This window comes from Mastigoproctus giganteus, chromosome 13 (genome assembly GCF_048544385.1).
Source record: "Mastigoproctus giganteus isolate SK-2022 chromosome 13, ASM4854438v1, whole genome shotgun sequence".
Taxonomy (NCBI): domain Eukaryota; kingdom Metazoa; phylum Arthropoda; class Arachnida; order Uropygi; family Thelyphonidae; genus Mastigoproctus; species Mastigoproctus giganteus.
In genome coordinates this window covers 137,057,072-137,076,624 of record NC_143587.1, presented here as the reverse complement: position 1 = coordinate 137,076,624, position 19,553 = coordinate 137,057,072, and the positions used below count along the sequence as shown (strand labels likewise).

Genomic DNA, 19,553 nt, shown 5'->3' with positions numbered 1-19,553 from the left:
TTTTAAAGCCCACACTGCACTAGAAATTAAATTTCAAAGACAATACTTCTTTTATATTAACATACAGCCACATACTGCTGCTACAGTAAGATTTTAAACACTACCTTACGTATATCAACTGATTATGACTGCTTCAAGAAAGTTACTATAGCAGATTTGCACCTATTCAAAAATGTTGAGTCAAAGTTTTATTTATAACAATGGTACTGCCATTCAGACAAAGTGTCAAGTGCATTTATGCAACAGCAAAATAGAGAAGGGGCCAAATCAAGTAAAAAAAAAAAAAAAGACTGATTCTCTGTTGTAAATCCCAAGCAATGGCAAATAAAATTTTATAAAATTTCAGCAGTGTATACTGTCTTTGCAACTCTGAATATTCCAGTACAAGTTGTCTCCTTTCATGTGGACTCATCTTAACCCATACCTTAAAATTCACTGTTTGCTTGGGGAGCAAGCAAAATCAGTATATGCTAAAAAATATCAGCATTCTGAGGCATAGGCTGAAATTGTATAATATGATGTCCTCTAGATTATGTCACACTTTGCATTAACCCCTTCAGTGGTATACCCAGAAAAGTTCCAATATTTACTATATGTTTTGACTCAGTATCTTTACTGAATACGAAACTTAGTGTTCAGTACAGAACTTAATGAATTAACATTCATTTAACTGATTAATTGTTCATTATTTTCTCATGTTATATATTTATATACACTGTGCTGCCACTTGATTGGGTACACCCCTGCTGTGCACACAAATGCTTTGTCCCACAACGTTGCAAGTCACACGACCACAGTTGTGGATATAAATGCAGCAGAACAACCTTTATAGTATCAGTTAAGCAAGAATGGGGCAAAGGAGTGATCTAATGGACTTCGAACGTGGCATGGTAGTAGGTGCAAGACGTGCTGGACAAAGCATCTCTGAAATGGCAGTTCTCCTGAACTTTTCACACACCAGTTTCAAGGGTGTATCGAGAATGGTGCAATGAACAGAAAACATCCTCTCAACGGCACCCCTGTGGAAGAAAATCGCTTGTTGATAAGAGAGAGGTCAGAGGAGGATGGCTAGAATTGTGCAAGCAAACAGATGGCCACAATGTCACACATCAGTGATTTGTTGGGTATATCATTGATACCCAATGGACCACTAGTCGCACTTTGTCGCAAACGAGTTACAACAGCCGACGGCCACATCGCGTACCTTTGTTATCAATGAAGTACAAGAGAGCACGCCTGCTGTGGGTATAGCAACACCAGCACTGGCCTATCAAGGATTGGAAAACAGTTGCTTGGTCTGACAAGTCAAAGTTCCTGGTGCATCACGTTGATGGAAGGCTCAGAATTTGGCAAAAACAACATGAATCCATGGACCCGTCATGTCTGACGAATACTGTGCAAGGTGGTGGGAGCAGTGTTATGGTGTGGAGAATGTTTTCTTGGCACACGGTGGTTGCATTGATGCCCACAGATTCACACCTGAATGCCACACCACATCGTATCTAAACATCGTTGCTGACCAAGTGCGTCCGTTCGTGTTGACAGTTTATCCTCAGTCAGATGGTTACTTCCAGCAGGATAATGCGCCAGTGCACAAAGCTCGAATCGCTATGGAATAGTTCCAGGAACATGACAATGACTTTTCTTTGCTGGAGTGGCCCAATCAGTCTGCGGATCTCAATCCTATTGAACATCTTTGGGATGAGAAGGAAATGGCTGTTCGCTGCAGGCCTACACCTCCCTCGAATCTCAAGGAACTGCGTGATACACTCGTGCCTGCATAGTACTGCATTCCTGCACAATGTTTTGAGCATCTTGTTCAATCCATGCCTAGACAAATTCAAGCTGTTTTGAAGGCTAAAGGAGACTCAACACATTCCTAGGTAGGTGTACCTAATAAAGTGTCAGCACAGTGTATATGGTGTAATATATATATTTATATATATGGTGAATGATGGTGTAATAAGGGCAGAAATTCAGGAATTCACCGAAGACGTGGTACAGGAATTACACAAAACATATGAGAAAATCTGAAATCCTTTAAGAAAACAGAAACAGATTAGACTCTATCCAGGTTGAAGTGCTTACTGGATATTGTTAGGATATCAGAGACATGGTGCCACACGGTTTATAAGCAGTGCAGAATTGGAATTTGGGGAGTAAAATGTGTATAGAAAGGATAGACAGGACAGGAAGGTAGGAGGAATTATGCTGTTAGTTAAGAAACACACAAAATCTAAGGAAGTGCATCCAATTGACATTGGTGGACAATGCACTGTTGAGTCAGCGTGGTGTGACATAAGCACTGGGGCTGACCGGGCTAGCCAGGTGGGTAAAGTGCCTGCCTGGCAACCCAAAGGTCGCGGGTTCGAATCCCGCCTCGGGCTTGGATCAGAGTACTGCAAAAACCTTGGGAGGTGCATTATGGCCACAGAAACCGATGCGCCAACAACTACCAAAAAAATAAATAAAATAAAAATAAAAATAAGCACTGGGAAAGGGAAAATGAGAGTGTGTGTTATAGGCCTAATGAATCTGATGAGTATAATGAGCAATTGTGCAGAGAAATAAAGTGGGCCAGTAAATCAGAATGTCTTATAATGGGGAATTTTAACTTTCCAGATATTGATTGAACTTGTGGTTGATCACTCGCACACTAGCAAGATGTTTGTTGATTTATTGGATGACTGTTTTCTACAGCAACATTATCATTATTAGGCATATGGTGCAAGGAAGTCTGAGGCTTTTGCTGCACCAGGAAAAAAAAAAAAAAAAATTCTGAGTTACCCTGGGGTGGGGTGGGGGGGGGAAATCACCAAGAGAGAGAAGAATGATGATATCCAGCTCAGGATCCTGGATGTTCCATGCCCATACTCACCAGATATGAGTCCCTGGGCAGAGAGAGTAATACTCGTGATCGCATATTCAGAATCTCCAGATAAAGGACCCACTAGGTGGCAGTAATCACAGTGTACTGCCGTGGGATTTACTTAAAGATGTAACTACCATAAGGGGTAAAGGGAAGGGTTTTTGCTTTTGTAAAGGTGACTACAGTGGTCTCAGAGATTTTTTAAATTCAATACAGTAGGACCAACTGACAATGTTACCAACAGCAAATTCTAAATGGGACGCATTCAAGGAAGTAATCTTGGAAGCTACTAAGACTTTTTGTTCCAACTAAAAAATACTGTTCTAGGTTTAGGTACAAATGGATGTCAGACGAACTAAGGAAACTCGTGGCAGAGAAGAAAAATGCATCGGATGCATATAAACTATCAAACGACACAGAAGCCTATGGCAGATATAACCTAGTCATTAATCAAGTCACAAAGGTTAGGCAGGCGAAGGCAAATTACGAGAAATTTTTGGCAAAGGATGCAAAGAAAAACAGCAAAGAGTTCTTTAGTTATGTAAACTCTAGAAGGAAAGGGATGACTCAGATTGGTCCACTTAACTTAGATGGTTCGACTATTGATGATCATGCTCAGGTAACTGATAAACTGAATGAGTATTTTGCATCAACATTCACACGAGGAGTTATTCAAGGAGAGGAATGCCAGAAGTGTATCAAACTCTAATAGTGAGGTAAGTGATTTTGTAATAACTCAGAGCAAAGTGGAGGAGAAATTGTTGAAGTTAAACATAAGGAAGGCACCTGCAGTGGATGGGAACTATTCAGTTATATTGAAGGGGGCAGCAAAGGAAGTAAGCAAACCCTTAGCTATAATATGAAAACGTCCTTGGAATCAGGGGAGATCCCCATGGAGTGGAGGTGTGCAAATGTGTCCCCAATTCACAAAGGAGGATCAAAGGGTGACACAAGTAATTACAGACCTGTTAGTTTAACTTCGATTCCAGGGAAAATAATGGAGTCACTGGTTAAAGAAGCACTGCAGGATCATCTAAATCAGGGGTGGCCAACCTATGGTGAATGCGCCAAACGTGGCGCTTTGGAAGATTACAAGTGGCACATTTCATCATAAAATTTCTCAAGTACCCAAAGCCCATATTGCCGATTCTTTGGTTCCATTTCCTTTCATTTCAGGTCCTTCCGCATATGGCTTAAGACACTTACCACCTTCTTTCCACTTACACGCACATAAACGTGTCAATTCCCTCAATTTAGCAAAAGAAATAAATTAAATAGTCTCCAAAAAAATGCATTTCTGAATTTTGACCGTAAGTGATCTATGGCTATGAAAATGTATCGAGCACCTAGTCGTTCATTCTTTTGTACGGCCGTTGCCTCCGGCGCCCGACTCTATGCACAAGTGAGAAAATAAATGCAATATGTGACTTTTTCAGGGGACTGAGAATATACAAATAGATCCTTTGTCGGAAGTCTTTCAAGTTAAAAGGAAACAATGAAATGATAAATTTGAGGTATTTTCATCTACGAGAAATTTCCAAATCGCATTTTCTAAATTTACAATTAAAACGTCTATTTCTATTTATTAACAGAAAATACAATTTGTAATATATTTTGTATATCAAAATAGGTGCACTATGGAAAATGTCATAATTTTTCCTTCCCCTTCTTCAAGCCTCTGTGGAGTGTATGAAAAACATAACAGTTTTTTGTAATTATCACATATGGAATGAAATGTTCATATTCAGTCATGCCAAAATAACATAGCAGTGTTACTGCATTGCCTCTCATTACACAGCTTACCTGCGCCTATCTCTCATTCGAAAAGGTGGAGATCTTCTCCACATTGGAATAGGACCTCTTCGAATTGGTGAAAGTCTGTGTGGTGGTGGTGGACGTGGTTTAGGAAGCAACACTGGAGCAACAGCAATTTCCTGGCCATCAATTTGACCTGAAAAAGTACATTATGTGATCACAAAAGAGGGCACTCAAAAACCTGGAACAAAACTATTGCTTCTATTACAAAATAATACTGGTTTCATTTTTCAACCAGAATTATTCGTGAAACCGTGTAGGAGCAGGACCTGTCAGAGGCAGTTCAAGAATCAATTATTGTTTATACTGCTTGTTATGCTTGCAGAGCTGACTTTAGGAGGACACAAAACCAGAGGAGATGCGCTCCCCTGTGACTTTCTGTTCTGCTAAAGGAGATTAGGTGAAAAATCGGCAATGTGATGGGTACCCAACTCAATGCTAGAGTTGGATACACATCTTCAAAGGCAGAGGACACTGGTGCAATAGAAGTACTGTATATTTCAGCTAATAAGGTAACATATTTTTTGGCTAAAATTTGTGTTAAATCATATATTCACTGTATAAATCTGCCTGCCTTTTTAGGAACATCTGTTTATGTGTAAAATCCTTACAATGTAATGACAGCTTTCATACATAAAACTATACTTCCAGAGGATGGCTTTTCATAAAATTTTATGCCTCTTTTAGTAAGATTTGCTAATAGCCATCCTAGATTTTATTAAAATTGGACAAATAGAAATATGGCAATTATCATTTCTTTTTTCCTACATGTCACACTGTATGAGGGGAAGTTGAAAAGTTTTTAGCCTCTCATAGAAGGAATGCTGGATAGTTGTGAAAACTCAATTTATTTTTCATTTAAGTCAACACTCTCTGGCCCAATTCACTATCTTTCATAACCAACTCAAATAAAATTCAGAAGATTTTTATTCACCCCAGTTGTTGACTATATCCATCATAGCATTGTCACTGTAGAATTTCTGTCCTTTCAAGTCCTTTTTGATATTTGGAAACAGAAAAAAAAACGAAGGAGCTAAATCCAGTAAGTAGGGTGGATGCTACAATAGCTCAAACCCATAGTCATGGAGTGCCTGAGTCACAAATGCATTGTCTTCTGTATACCAGAAGATGGACACCATGACTTTCCCAACTGACTTTTGCACTCAACTTTTTGGGCGAGAAGAGGGATGTTTCACTCTTTCGATTGTTCTTTTGTTTCAGGGTTGAAGTTATGCATCCACATTTCATCCACAGTGACACACTACCCCCAAAACTGAGCTTCATTAGTTTAAAAATGCTGCACAATCTCATTACAACACCTCACTCTTTCCCACTTCTCATCTGCATTTAGTGATTTAGGGCCAACCTCAAAGGAACTGTCATTCCCATAACATCCACCACAATATCACGAGCTCACTCATAGGAGATGTTGAATGTTGGCTCAATGTGCTTTAGTTTTATGCTGTGGTCTTTCATAATCAGATCATGAATGGCACCTACATTTGCAGCAGATGTCAACACAGTAACAGGCCTCCCACTGCAGAGTGCATCTTCAACACTGTCTCGTCCATGCTTAAATTCTGCAACCCAGTTTTTGACTGTGGCATATTGAAGGATAAGCTTCCCCTAATGTTTGCTGCATCTCTTCATGAATTTCTTTCGTCGACCTTCTCTTTAAATGAAGGTACTCAATGACCGCAAGGTGCTTGATTCTCTCAAGATTCACAGTCTTCATTCACATTCCACACTTCAAATGCCCTCTGTAGAGGAAAAGAATATAGTTACAAACCTGAAACTCTGTAAACATACAAGAAGAGTCACGAAATTTCAATATTGTCTTTCATGAAAACCTTTGCAATCTATATTGGGCAAAAATTTTCAATCCTCCCTTCGTGTATTGCAGTTAAAGCACTGGATATTTTTGATGCAGTGTGCTTATTGGAGGAGTGAATGGAAAATGTGGTAGATATGCAGAAGAAGAAAAGTTCTTGGGCTCAGTTTAAACAATGTGCACATGAGAGTCAATTACCCCTTAGAGAACTTTTTTTTTTTTTTTTTTATAACATACTGAATATATGAATAATACTATTTATTCATTATATTAATCACAGCAGAAACTTGAAATACATGCTGTATTTTAACTTTAATTAAAATACAGTAAAAAGTAAGTAAGGTACATGAAAAATCTGGCTGTATATCATGACCTGACTAACATTTTTGCTTTTATTTAATTAAATCAAAGAACCATGAAATACATGTTGCATTTTAACTTTTATATTATACTGAGATAGGAGATAACGGACGTTGATGGGAAGTGTGACCACACAGTTTGTTGCTGTGTTTAGTGCAAAAAATATATAGTTTAAAACAGTTTATCGCGATGGATAAACTGTTTTAAAGTATACCAGGACATTCCTGTTAATATGAGGAACCCATTGGCAGATCGAGTATGGTATTCCATGTGACAGGTAAACTTTTATTTTCATTTTTCTGTGTGTTATAATTCAACTAATCAGTAATGTTTCATCAGAACAAAGTTTGCCTTCTACTACCCCGGCAATGCTAAAGCTATCCACTCGGAAACCTTTCAAGGTTAAGGTTAGCACTTAAGAAGGTCGTTTAAATCCCTTATTTCTTAAAGAATCAACTCTCTAGTGACCTGCTGCTAATGACTTACAAGTCGGTATATATCTGCTAGTTGTTGTTGTAATGAATTGCCTTAAAGCCCTCGCTCCAAATCAGAAAAACAAACTATTCCACTTCTGCTAATTTGTAAGAATTGTTTATTGCCTAAATATGCCAAGTCCAATACAGAAGAAAAGTGCTAACACCGAAAAGACCACAGGCAGTCAGTGCTGGAAGCTTGCTTTGCTGACTGTTCAATGTGTCAGCTGCTTGATTATCCTAGGGGCTTGCTGTGTCAATAAACTATCAAAGTTGCCACTCGCAAAGAGGAACCTCTTCCTATGCCAAGCATGCAAAATGCATGCACATAATAAAATTCCACAAAATAAAGCGATGAAAACCAAAGGAAAGGCAAGCGAGCCTGATAATTCTATTAAAATTGACGGATCCAACTCTATCAAATGCAGAAGAAAGCAATTATACTGGCAGTCCTGCTGCTCTGCATAACCCTGAAATTACAAAAGCACAAAATACATCTTCCTCTTCAGAAGTAATTCATGACGAAAAGCGCAATATCCAGATACAATCTGCTGCAAATGATAACTGTAACCTTAACAACAACTATGGAGTAGCCTCCAATAATTCAGTTATCTACAAACCGGAATTTTTTAATAATGGAAGAAGAAGGCGGCATTTCAGTGATAGTCATTTGTATGCCAGCCAGTGTGGTATGCAAAACTTTGCTGAAGGTAGTACTAACCAAGAAAAATGTATCGGTCACTTTAAATGCCCTACCACCAAGCTTTGGGAGGATGCTAAAGTTGACGAGGAACTTCCCACTTTTCTGAGCAATAACTTATCCAATCTCAAGATAATTCCTCTTTTGAGATGTAAAGTGGAGTGTTGCTTAAACGGTGACAAGAGTATGATCCCTAAAACTACCTTGCTCTGTATACCACGTTGCTGGGGCTCCCTTGAGAAGATGTATGAATTTGATAATAGAAAATCAACAACTTAAAGTCGCAAACGAACTCCTCCAATTGACTAACTCTACATTAACTGCGGCTGTCAACAGTCCTGCTCTCATACCTACGGACGTCCAGACCTCAACAGCCATATCTGTGGACCCACCTGTAAGGACCCCACAATTATCATATGCAGCTGTGGCAAAAATGCCCAAAGTAACTACCCCTGAATATAAACACATGCTCATCATTAAAGCTGGAGAGGGCTGCGACATTGCTGACAGTGATGGAGTGAAAAACAAAATCCTTCAGCCTATCAAACCAAAGCTAGGTAATGTCAAGATTAAAAGTATCCGCAAGATCAGGGACAAAGGAATCATTCTTGAAACAGCCACGAAATCTGACTTAGATAAGATAAAATCCTGCAGGACCGAAGTGGATACTAGTCTTGTCTTTGAGACCCCCAAGCTTCGGGGGCCCCAGCTTGATAGTATTTGACGTAGAAAGCTCCATCCAGAAGGATGACTTAATTAAAGAAATCTACAACAGGAACCTTTATGAGACTATGGAGAAGGAGGATGCTTATAGTGAAATTAAGATCAAATACTCCACTAAAACCAGGGTACATGATTGCCGAAATTGGATCATAGAAGTATCTCCCAGAATCAGAAAACAATTAATTATTCAAGAAAGTGTCTTTCTAGGCTGGTCCTCACATGGGGTAAGGGATTTTGTACCAGTCCTGAAATGTTACAACTGTTTAGAATACAGACACATATCAGCCAAATGTCTGAAACAAAAACCTGTATGTGGCCACTGTGCTGAAGCCGGCCACATTTACAAAGAATGCCCCAATAAAACTTCACCACCGAAATGCGCCAATTGTAAGCCATCAACAAACCTAGTGACCACTCTGTGAGAAATGGTGCCTTGTTTACAAGAGAGCAGCTGAAATAATACGCAATAACACCAATTATGGAAAGTAGAACACCGTACTTACCATCATCCAGACTTCGCATAGGCCAAATAAATGCACAAAAATCAACTTCAGTGGCATCTCAGCTCCATTTCCTCACGGAGGAATTAAATCTTGATCTCCTTCTACAAGAGCCCTACTGCATATGTGGCAGGATCTCTGGTTATCCCCAATGTACAGAAAAATTCAAACTACACAAGAGCACTGTCTCGCAGCCATCATTGTCCAAAATCCAGATCTAGTCATCACTAGAATTGATTCCCTATGCTGCCCACATCTGGCTGGGGCAATTTTGAGGGCAACTTTGGCTGCATCACATTTCTCACGGCGTATTTCTAATTTGGCACCGAGATACAGCCACGCATTGCTCGTCTTGAACAAGCCCTTGACCTCCTTGGAAATGCAGATGTTATCATAGCTTCTGACGCAAATGCTCGATCAACCCAATGGCATAATGCCACCACTGATGCCAGAGGAGACCTACTAGAGGAATTCATCTCCTCTCATGGACTTGTAATAGCCAACCTACCTGGACAGCCAACTACGTACAGCTGGGAAGTCTAATCTGGATATCACACTATTAACCCCCTCTCTTGTCAACAGACTAAGGCACTGGCAAGTACACGACACTGCCACCACCAGTGATCGACTAATAACATATAGCAATGAAAACAGCACCTCTACTCATCTGATGTATGTTCACGATACCATCATATTCTCCACTAGAACTGCCAAATGGGATATCTTTGAGAACATTGTCTGAGATGCTCTTCACCACCATTCAGCTGAGCGCTTTCGAACCATGAATAGCTACCAGAAAACTAATTTCCTGCAAGACTTACTCCATAAAGCATCACATGCCTCGATGAAAAAATGTACCTGACATCCAAAATCAGTTCCCTGGTGGTCAGAAGAAATAACAGATCTCCACTCCTCTCTCCAGCGTGCAAGGAAAGAGTTACAAAGAAAAAGAAGAACACACCCACTGCAAACAGTAGCACAGTACAAGGAAAGATACAATGCAATCCGGAGAGAATACACGAACAAAATTTATCATGCCAAACAAAGTTCCTGGCATGCCCTGGTGGAGATGGAAGGCAATAAAAACCCTTGGAGTTTGATGCACAAGCTCATAAGGAACAAAGTTGGGTCCACAGATATCATAAATTCTATCCGTTCTGAGGGCTCCTCGGAGACAATGAACAAGATTCTAGATGGAATAATCTACCAAGACAATCCTGATCATGACACTGAAGTACACAGAAAGTCATCACTGAGAATCAGGGCTACTTGCCCTTTGCCACAGAAAAGAGGAGGTTGCATTAGTCAAATAAAATCAAAAATGGAAAAGCTCCCGGACTGGACCTCATCGAGGGGGAGTCCAAGCACCTTTGGTCTGCTGCACCTGATGTTCTAGTACAACTATTCAACACGTGTCTTAATGAAGGCTCCTTTCCTACAAGGAAACACGCCCAACCTCAGGCTTTTACCCAAGGATCCAAATCGTCGCACTGGTGTAGCCAAAGCATACCGTCCAATTGCTCTATTGCCAATATTAGGAAAAGTATTTGAGAGGTTACTTCTCATCTGTCTCCAGTTTGTCTATGAAACCAAAGGACTTGCCTCTACACTCCAGTTTGGCTTCAAGCAGGGGTGCTCAACTATTGATGCACTACTGAAAACTACTCATCTAGCAGATAATTCTGATGCCCGCTACGTACTGGTGATTTTTATAGATTTTAAGGGAGCTTTTGACACCGTCTGGTGGCCAGGGATCTTGCGGCGTGCCAGAATATCTGGCTGCTCCCTCAACATCTTCAAATGTCTTACAGATTACTTCTATAACAGAAAAGTTACCATGAAAACAAAATTTCATAGTATCATCCGCCAACTCACCAGAGGCTGCCCGCAGGGCTCTGTTCCGGGGCCAGTGTTTGGAATACGATTCTGGATGAATGGCTCCTGCAGGACTTCCCCCATACCACACAGCTCTCATATGCAGATGACCTGATTATCGTTGTTGAGGGCCCTACTCGTGCAGATATTGAGAGCAGAGCCAATACACTTGAATGCCGTCGGTTTGGGCTGAAGAGAATAAGCTGGAAATCTCTACAGATAAAATCAGAACCCTGCTTCTCAGAGGCCGTCTTACATCAACAGACCACTAACCATTCGTTATAAAGGACATGCACTCAAGAATCAACATTCATTCAAATATTTAGGTGTCACCCTAGATCAGAGGTCGCCAAACTTCTTTGACCTTCGACCCCTTCAAGAGTTTCTTAACTTTTTATCGACCCCCTCTATTTTACTATTACGTAATTATAATAGGACAAGCAAAAAAGATGCTTATGTGAGTTTTTAGATTGTTTATTTTATAGTTACAGTGTTTACTGTATGTATAATATAGTATATATTATTATATTGGCTTAATGTCACTTTTGTTTTTGACGTCCTTCTTAACATTACATATTTGATAGGAGGGATACATAATATATAAAATATAAAATTTAAATTAGATAACAAAATAACAATAATACAATCTCCCTTATATATATATGAAAATAAGACTTTTATTAACTTAGTATACAATTTACTAACGTCAATGTGAAGGGTGCTTCGTGACTCTTGACAAGATTAGCAATGTTGGATTCAAAATTAGTAAGTTTCAGCCTTAAATCGCCACAGAATTCTATATTTAGCTTATTTCTTTGTTTTGTTAAAATGGAATTAACATGGCTGAAACCAGCTTCAACCACGTACGAGCTTGGAAATGCAAGCAAAAAGGAGAGTACCACTTCAGAAAGTTTTGGATATTTTTCTACATTTATATTCGTCCAAAAGTAATTTAAAGTCCTATTTTTAAAAAGCGTCTTAGCTTCAAGATCAACTGACAATTCAATAAGTTCATCTTGTAAGTTACATTCGATAATTTCAATATCTGCAGAAAATGGCGTGATAATCCAATCTGGAATGTGCATGTTCTCAAAATCTGCAAAGTGCAATTTAAAATAATCACTCAAATTTTGAAGATGTTTTGTGTATATTTCTAAGTCTTCATGTTTTACTTCCAATTCCCATAGATTCGAAAAGTACTGAAAATCTTTTCGTAACAATGATGATTTAAATAAGGCTAATTTAGTTTGGAAGCCTAAAAAAATCGTCCGAGCTTGAATAATCGTGACATCTTTACCTTGTAGACGGGACTGTATGTCATTAAATTTTGAAAATACGTCCGCCAAGTAGAAAATATGATTCTTATTTCTCTTAAGTTCATCACTCAAAAACAAATTAACATCTGTAAGAAACTCTAGGGTTGAGCCGAACAACTCAACAAATCTTTGTAGACTTGCACCTCTAGACAACCATCTTACTTTAGTATGCAAAAGTAATTAGTAAAAAAAGTAAAAGTAAAGTGCAGCCATTATCAACCCACTGCAGGATGGAAGCCTCCTCAACAATTCATGTTGAGGGAAATGGACCATAATCTACCACGCTGGTCCAGTGCGGGTTGGCAGACGACCGTATTCAGCAGTTAGGGGCTTGAACCCCGGTCTACTCAAAGAGCGTGTGCTACTGCACTCCCGCTCCTGCCCACTCGGCTACAGAGGCTTAGTACTAAGTACTAATTACTCTTGCATACTGAATGGAGTAATGGTACTAAGTACTATAGGTTCTAATACCTCTTGTGTTTGGGGTTCACATAAAAAAAAAAATTGGTTTGATACTTCATCATTTTTTTCACAAAGTTTAGCAAACAATCGCGATTTAAGAGGATGAGCTCTAATTTGATTAATGGATTTAATACACACTCTTAGAGTATCATGCAGTTCGTCACTGAGAGTTTTTGCCACCAAATGGTTTCGGTGCAACACACAGTGAATAGTATGTACACTTTGAACTTTTTCTTTCAGAAAGGCAGCGAAACCTCGATAACGGCCCACCACTGTAGGTGCTCCATCTGTGGCTACTGTTGTTATATTAGTAAATGGAATATCATACTTATTTAAATATTCCTCCAATTGCTGAAAAATTGTCAACACCGTTCCATCACTTTCAAGATTTTTGCAAATAAAAATTCGTCAATAATTTGATGTTTGGTTTTACTATATCTTACATAAGCCATAAAAATAGAAGAACTATCGAATGTAGATTCATCAAGTTGGATGGAGAACTTACTATTTTTGAGTTCTAATACTACAGTTTTTTCTACATCTTCAGCCATTTCACCAATACACCTTTTCACGGTATTCGCACTCAATGGTAAGCATTTTAAAACAGGGCCAGAATCTTTTTTTCATTATGGTTTAAATTACTTCTTTGATTGCGGGTATAACAATGTCCTCTGCAGTTGTATATGGTTTTCCTTTTTTTGCTATATTAAAAGAAATATTGTAGGAGGCTGTTAATCCTTGTTTTATTGTCAGCTTCGGCAGGTGCTTTCATAAATGATTTCATAGTTGGTCGATGTGTGTATTTCTCTTTCAGTTCTTTAAAAAAGTAAAGATCTTTCTTATTGGGATGGAGTCTTTGAAGATAATCTTTCATTTTTGCATCATTACTAAAAGTTTTTTTAACAAAGAAGACACATAGGCCTCGTTTCGTTTGTTAATGAAGTAATAAACCCAAGTTTCAAATATTCTAACAAATATTGTCTGCATTTCTTTTTAGAATCTGAAGCTGCCATTGTGGTTGCAGGCACAATCCAAATTGTGCCTGTAACAAAATAATTAAAATTGAAGTTAGTAAGCAAAAGTAATAAGTTTAAATAATATACCTACTCACGTATTTCTATAGGATGTACAAAACTACCAGCCCTGCTCAACTCTTCAACATAGAGAAGTTTAGTTCATGAATGAATAACGATTGAATTATAATATATATGCTGATGCGCAAAAATAAGACTGAGATCAAATACGTGCAAGTATAAGTAAATAAACAACCGCGCATGTGTTGCAATCATACGCGGGCCGGGCGGGAACCACTGACATCCGTTTATTGGTAAATACATCATTTTGGCCTACATAACTATTTTCATGACCTTACTCCATCTTACAGGTCCTATTCATGTCACTGTTCCCACGATTCACTGTTAATTGCATTGTCATTCAGGATGGAGATAATCCAAGTTAACCGAATTAAATATTACCCGTACAATGATGTCTTATATTTTTCTATCGACCCCTAACAATGTTATATTGACCCCTGGGGTTGATATTGACCACTTTGGCGACCACTGCCCTAGATGATCGCAGAACTTCCATGCCACGTCTAAAGTCCATGAAAGAGAAGGCCAAAAATTATATCAATATGCTTGCTCGCTTCACCTGCAAAGACTGAGGTCTTAAGGGACCTGCACTCCACCTTCTTTATTCAGCTGTTTTTGTACCATTCGTAACATATGGCGCTGCTTTATGGTTCCATCGTCTGTACATCATCAGCACTAGGAACGTTATTCTGCAGATACAACGGTTGATGTTATTAAAAATGACTCGAGCTTGTAGAATGACCTCAACAGCAGCACTACAAGTATTAACAGGTTGTATCCCCCTTGATCTCCAAGCAGCCTTCACAGCACTTTCACATGCCATCAGAAAGAACAAATAAACTGAATTCCTGGGGATAAAAACAATTGTCGGTGCAGATCTGAAACAAGAACTCCGGTGTACTTCGCAGGAACTTGTTTCCCTCTGGCAAATCCGTTTGGATGATTCCACCATAGGCAGTACTACCAAGCTATTTCTATCTAGTGTCTCCTACCTCAACAAACAAATACTTGGCTGGTTCCCTTTCTTCTGACAGGACATGGGTCATTCAAAAAGCGACTTCAGGACTTTAGGCTTGTAAACAATGCCCATTGTGTTTGTGGAGAACTGGGGGACTAGCACCATGTAATGCACTCGTGTAACATCTACCTGGACCTACGTAATCAACTGTTACTGGATATAAATTTACTCACACTCAGCCCGGAAAGCAACCTGTTAAAATCAAAAGAAGCGTTTTTAGCTTTTAGCAGGTATGCCTCAGCAGTCTTCAAAAGGCGTTGGTATCATCTCTCCACGTCTGATCCCACAACATAGACATCCATACCAGACGTTCCTGAAACTGCTATGATCTCTCTCTCTCCTCGTACCTGTTCTTCCCTCATCATCGGCCACTATCAGAACTGAATGAATACCTAACTGGATATCTTCCATGTTGGAATGATGGCACTGAACTGATATAAATCAAACTGAGACACTTCCCGTTGCATCTTCCCAACTTTGCAGACCTTCCTTGTTCTGCAAGCTGTCTTAATTTCCGTGGCTTTTGGTGGGCTCCCAGACCGGGGGTGATACCTAATTCTCCCTTCCCACCTCTTCTTTCCGCTGGAGGATGCATTCTTTCCTCATCCTCCTCCTTTTGCCTACTTTGACTCCACCACTTCTACTATCTTTCTCACTCTCCCCCCCCCCCTTTTTGTTTGGTCTCCATCCAGTAAGCTCAGGCGACCCTGGTGGAGATCAGCCAGATTATGAAGGCAGCCTGGCTCACCTCCCAGTGGTGGCGGCAGGCAACGTAGGGTTCCACTAGGGGCCCTGCAGCCAAGTAGCCAGAGACACAACAACAGAACATACCACAATACCGCATAAACCAGACACAACACTTTTTTCTGGCTTATGCAGTAGTTCTGCATTCCATCACAGAGTACATACGGCACAGATGTGGGAAACCACAGGTGGCGCCTAACCTTAAATACTATGCCACTATTATATTGTGAAAAACACAGTTTAGTGAAAAGAATTATTTTTATACACAACAGTTACTGAATTGGTAATTAGTTGATAACAATCAGTTATTTACTTTTCACTTCTATTATTTGGAAAAAATAAATTCAATTAATTTAAGAAAAAAACTGAATACGTATGAAATTTAACATGCTGTGTACTTTACCTAACTTATTTAGAGGAATCATTTACATCTTGCACTAGTGGTGCATTACAGTAAAATCTACATTAAAAACCACTACTTTTGAATTTAATTATTGACAATAATGCTTTGGCATTATTGTCATTGTTAGCAAACAAAACTTGAAATAAGAATTGAAAAACCAGAATGCTTCAGGCATTGGACAATGGCAATAAATGTAAACAAAGATGAAGTAACTGAAGCAAGATGCTAGGATCAAACTTGAAGCCAGCATACAGATCAATGGATTATAAAAAACTGCTAATCTTAAATTCATATTTTAGAACACTTGATAATTATATGAAAGAAGAGGTTTAACAAAGCATAAAAACGATTTTCCATTTTTTTATGGCCAGACTTCTTCAATAACAAAATGATACAGAACAAAAGTCAAACCAATAATGAAGGAAAGCTAAAATTCACATTGACATCAACCTTAGGAGATTTTTATTTTCAAATTAAAATCATTTTGGTGGCAATTTACCAATGTATCTGGTAAAAAGTTAAGTACAAGTACATATCACTGAATTTAAAAAATAATTATCAATATATACATGAACAGTTTAATATTTTTTGTAGCCTGGTACTTCAAATATAAAAGTGGTCTGTATCTGAAACAAGATCGGGAACCACTGAATGAAAAGATGTGCATTACATTTCTCAGTAATTTGGCCTGTAACAGACCTCCAGAGTTATCTTTCTTCATCTCACAACACAACTTTTGATAACACTCCTGCACCCCTTCTGAGCACTGTATTCACCATGCCAAAAGTTCCTTTTGTTCCAAATTTTAGGATTGTACCATGTCTCAGAGCCACCCTGTGATATCATCATTTGTTGACTTGCCCAGAAGTGCAAACTCGGGTAAGTTAACTAATTGCATACCTGTATATGGCACATATAATACATTTAGGAAAGACGGGCAAAATTGGAATGGTGAGGTGGGTCATGCTTCTTATCAACAAAAACATTCCCATTTTCTGAACTTATATATATCGGCAAAGAATCTGTGTGGTGTGAGATAGCTGTGAGAGTGGGATTATGCTACAAACCAGAATATTGTGGACTATGACAAGAGCCTCTGTATGCAGATAGAATAGGAAGCAATCGTGAATGCTTTCCTCTGGGTGATTTCAATTCATTTCATGAATGGAACAAGTGGGAGGGAACTCACTGTGGGAAACAATTTTTAATTCAACTAGACAACTGCTATGTCAGCATGTTAGGATGTGTGTACTAGGGGCAAGAATATTCAAGAGCTGCACATCACCCATATTGTAGATAGCACTGTAAAAAATATACACTCAGTGATCAATGAACTGTAACCACCCCATCTGTAATGAATGTGGTGGTCACAATTTGGATATGATCCAAATTGTGTCTGAAGTGTAACAGTGTGCACATTAACTAACTTGTTTCCATTGATGTTCAGTTACTTGAATAATGAATGTTAATAACTTCTCAATACAACCTTTCTATCAGGTAAGTGGTCACTGAGTGTAGAAGCCCTCATTAAGGAGAGATCAAGCATTTCTAAGTTGGATGATGAAGAAAGAGGTCACTTTGTTAAAGGCTATATGGGCCCCTAATTAAATGGGCAGTGGTACAGGCAGTGTTAACACAAGGAAATTATGGAACACTTTTAAGGAAGTCATGAATTAATATATACCGTTAAGAAAATATATCACAAGGAGGATGCCTAGATGGATGAGTTGGTCAGTTTAACAGAACGAGGGGGGGAAGGCAGATGAGTGAGCTACAGGGTGATGAAAAGTATGGAAGCTTACAACAGCTGTAAGTTAATATGTAATAGTCATTTATATCTTTTATGATAGGGTTTAAGGTAAACCTGAGCTGAAAAAGCTTTTATTCCTGTAATTATAAAATGCACTAAATCAAAAATCACATTAATCGAAACTGCACTAACCAAGGGATTACTGTAGTTTAATATGAGTTGCTAATTTCCATTATAAAGACAAAGTAAAAAATTGAAAGACATGTCAGAATTTCTTCTTAACACAGTAAGACAGGATCCCTTGTTTATTTTATACAACTAAATGTACACTGATGAAAAGGCCACAAAGCAATCTCTTTAATCGTAAAAATTAAACGGTTGCTTCACTCTTTTCGAAAATTTATGAATTATTGAAATAGGTGACCACATAATGGCCATGGATGGCACATTTTATTACCCTGAATGACAGTGATGATGATAATTTGTGTAAATGCTAATAAAGTTTTTGTCCATAGATGGATAACATAAGCCAGAATACCACCAGTGGATCAACACTAACGGAATCCATACTGGCGATCGCTGATCAGATGGAAGGTTTCTAGATAGTTTAAGAGTTGAAAGTTAATTGATTTCTTCATTACTTTAGAAAGAGTAGAAATAAGTGCAATGGGACAATAACTAAATGGGAGGGATTTGTCACCCTTTTTAGGAACTGGATGGATATGGGCAAATTTCCAAGCAGAAGGGAAAACACTTTTGGAATAAGAAAGTGAAAAAAAAAAAAAGAAAAAAAAGCGACACAGAACAGAGTAAGTTCAGAAGCACAGGTTTTGAGAACAAGTGCAGAAATACCATCAGGACGTGGAGTTTCCTTAGCATCAGGAATGTTCAAAATCCTTCTGACAGAAGACCATTGGAGGCACTGAATGGAGTGTACTGGGAATGGTAGGAGGTGGTTTTATCAAGATCATTAATAAACGAGTTGGTTGCAGGTCAGCTTTCTCTTTGGCTGAAGTGACCATAGAACAACCTATTTTTAACAGAGGAGGGAATAGATATGGGCAAAAATCAAGTTTTCTGCTCTTAACCTGAGCTTTAGTGTAGGCAGAAAATGAACCTGGAGACTTGGATACAAGCCAATTGTGATATGCAACATTCTTATCTTGAACAACCTTAGCATATTTATTGGAAAATCAAGGTTTCGATAAAGGGTGAGATTTTAAGGTGGAGTGTGGAATAAAGGGTTTCATTCCTACAAGAATAATTTCACTGACACGATCGAAGCAAACCTTTACATCAGATGATTTGAAACTGATCCGACCAAGGAAAAGAAATCTCACACATCATCCCATTTGGCATTCTTGTAATGCAACACAACATGAGGCTGAGAATGGCCATGAGAGAAAGACTTCATTGGAGAAGAGACTATCACCAAGTTGTGTTCCGAGGTGCCTAGAGTCAGTAGCAAACTCACTTTGGCCGTGTAATTGAAGAATTGTTTGTGAGAAAAAAGATCAAGCATGTTGGCTGTATGGTTACGTCTGTCTGGTATTCTAGTAGGCAAATGAAATCTGTGTAAAAAGCCTTAGCCTCTGGAGTTGGGAACAATAAAATCACCAA

At 38.8% G+C, this 19,553-nt stretch overlaps 1 protein-coding gene across 1 annotated transcript in view; it reads right to left on the bottom strand.

Moving 5' to 3' along the window:
* Positions 1–19,553, bottom strand: part of RnpS1 (RNA-binding protein S1) — a 119,264-nt gene that overhangs the window by 18,841 nt on the left and 80,870 nt on the right. Inside the window, exon 6 of the mRNA XM_090387005.1 lies at positions 4,673–4,820. Within this exon, the coding sequence (XP_090243131.1) occupies positions 4,673–4,820 (148 nt within the window). The remainder of the gene's footprint in view (positions 1–4,672; positions 4,821–19,553) is intronic.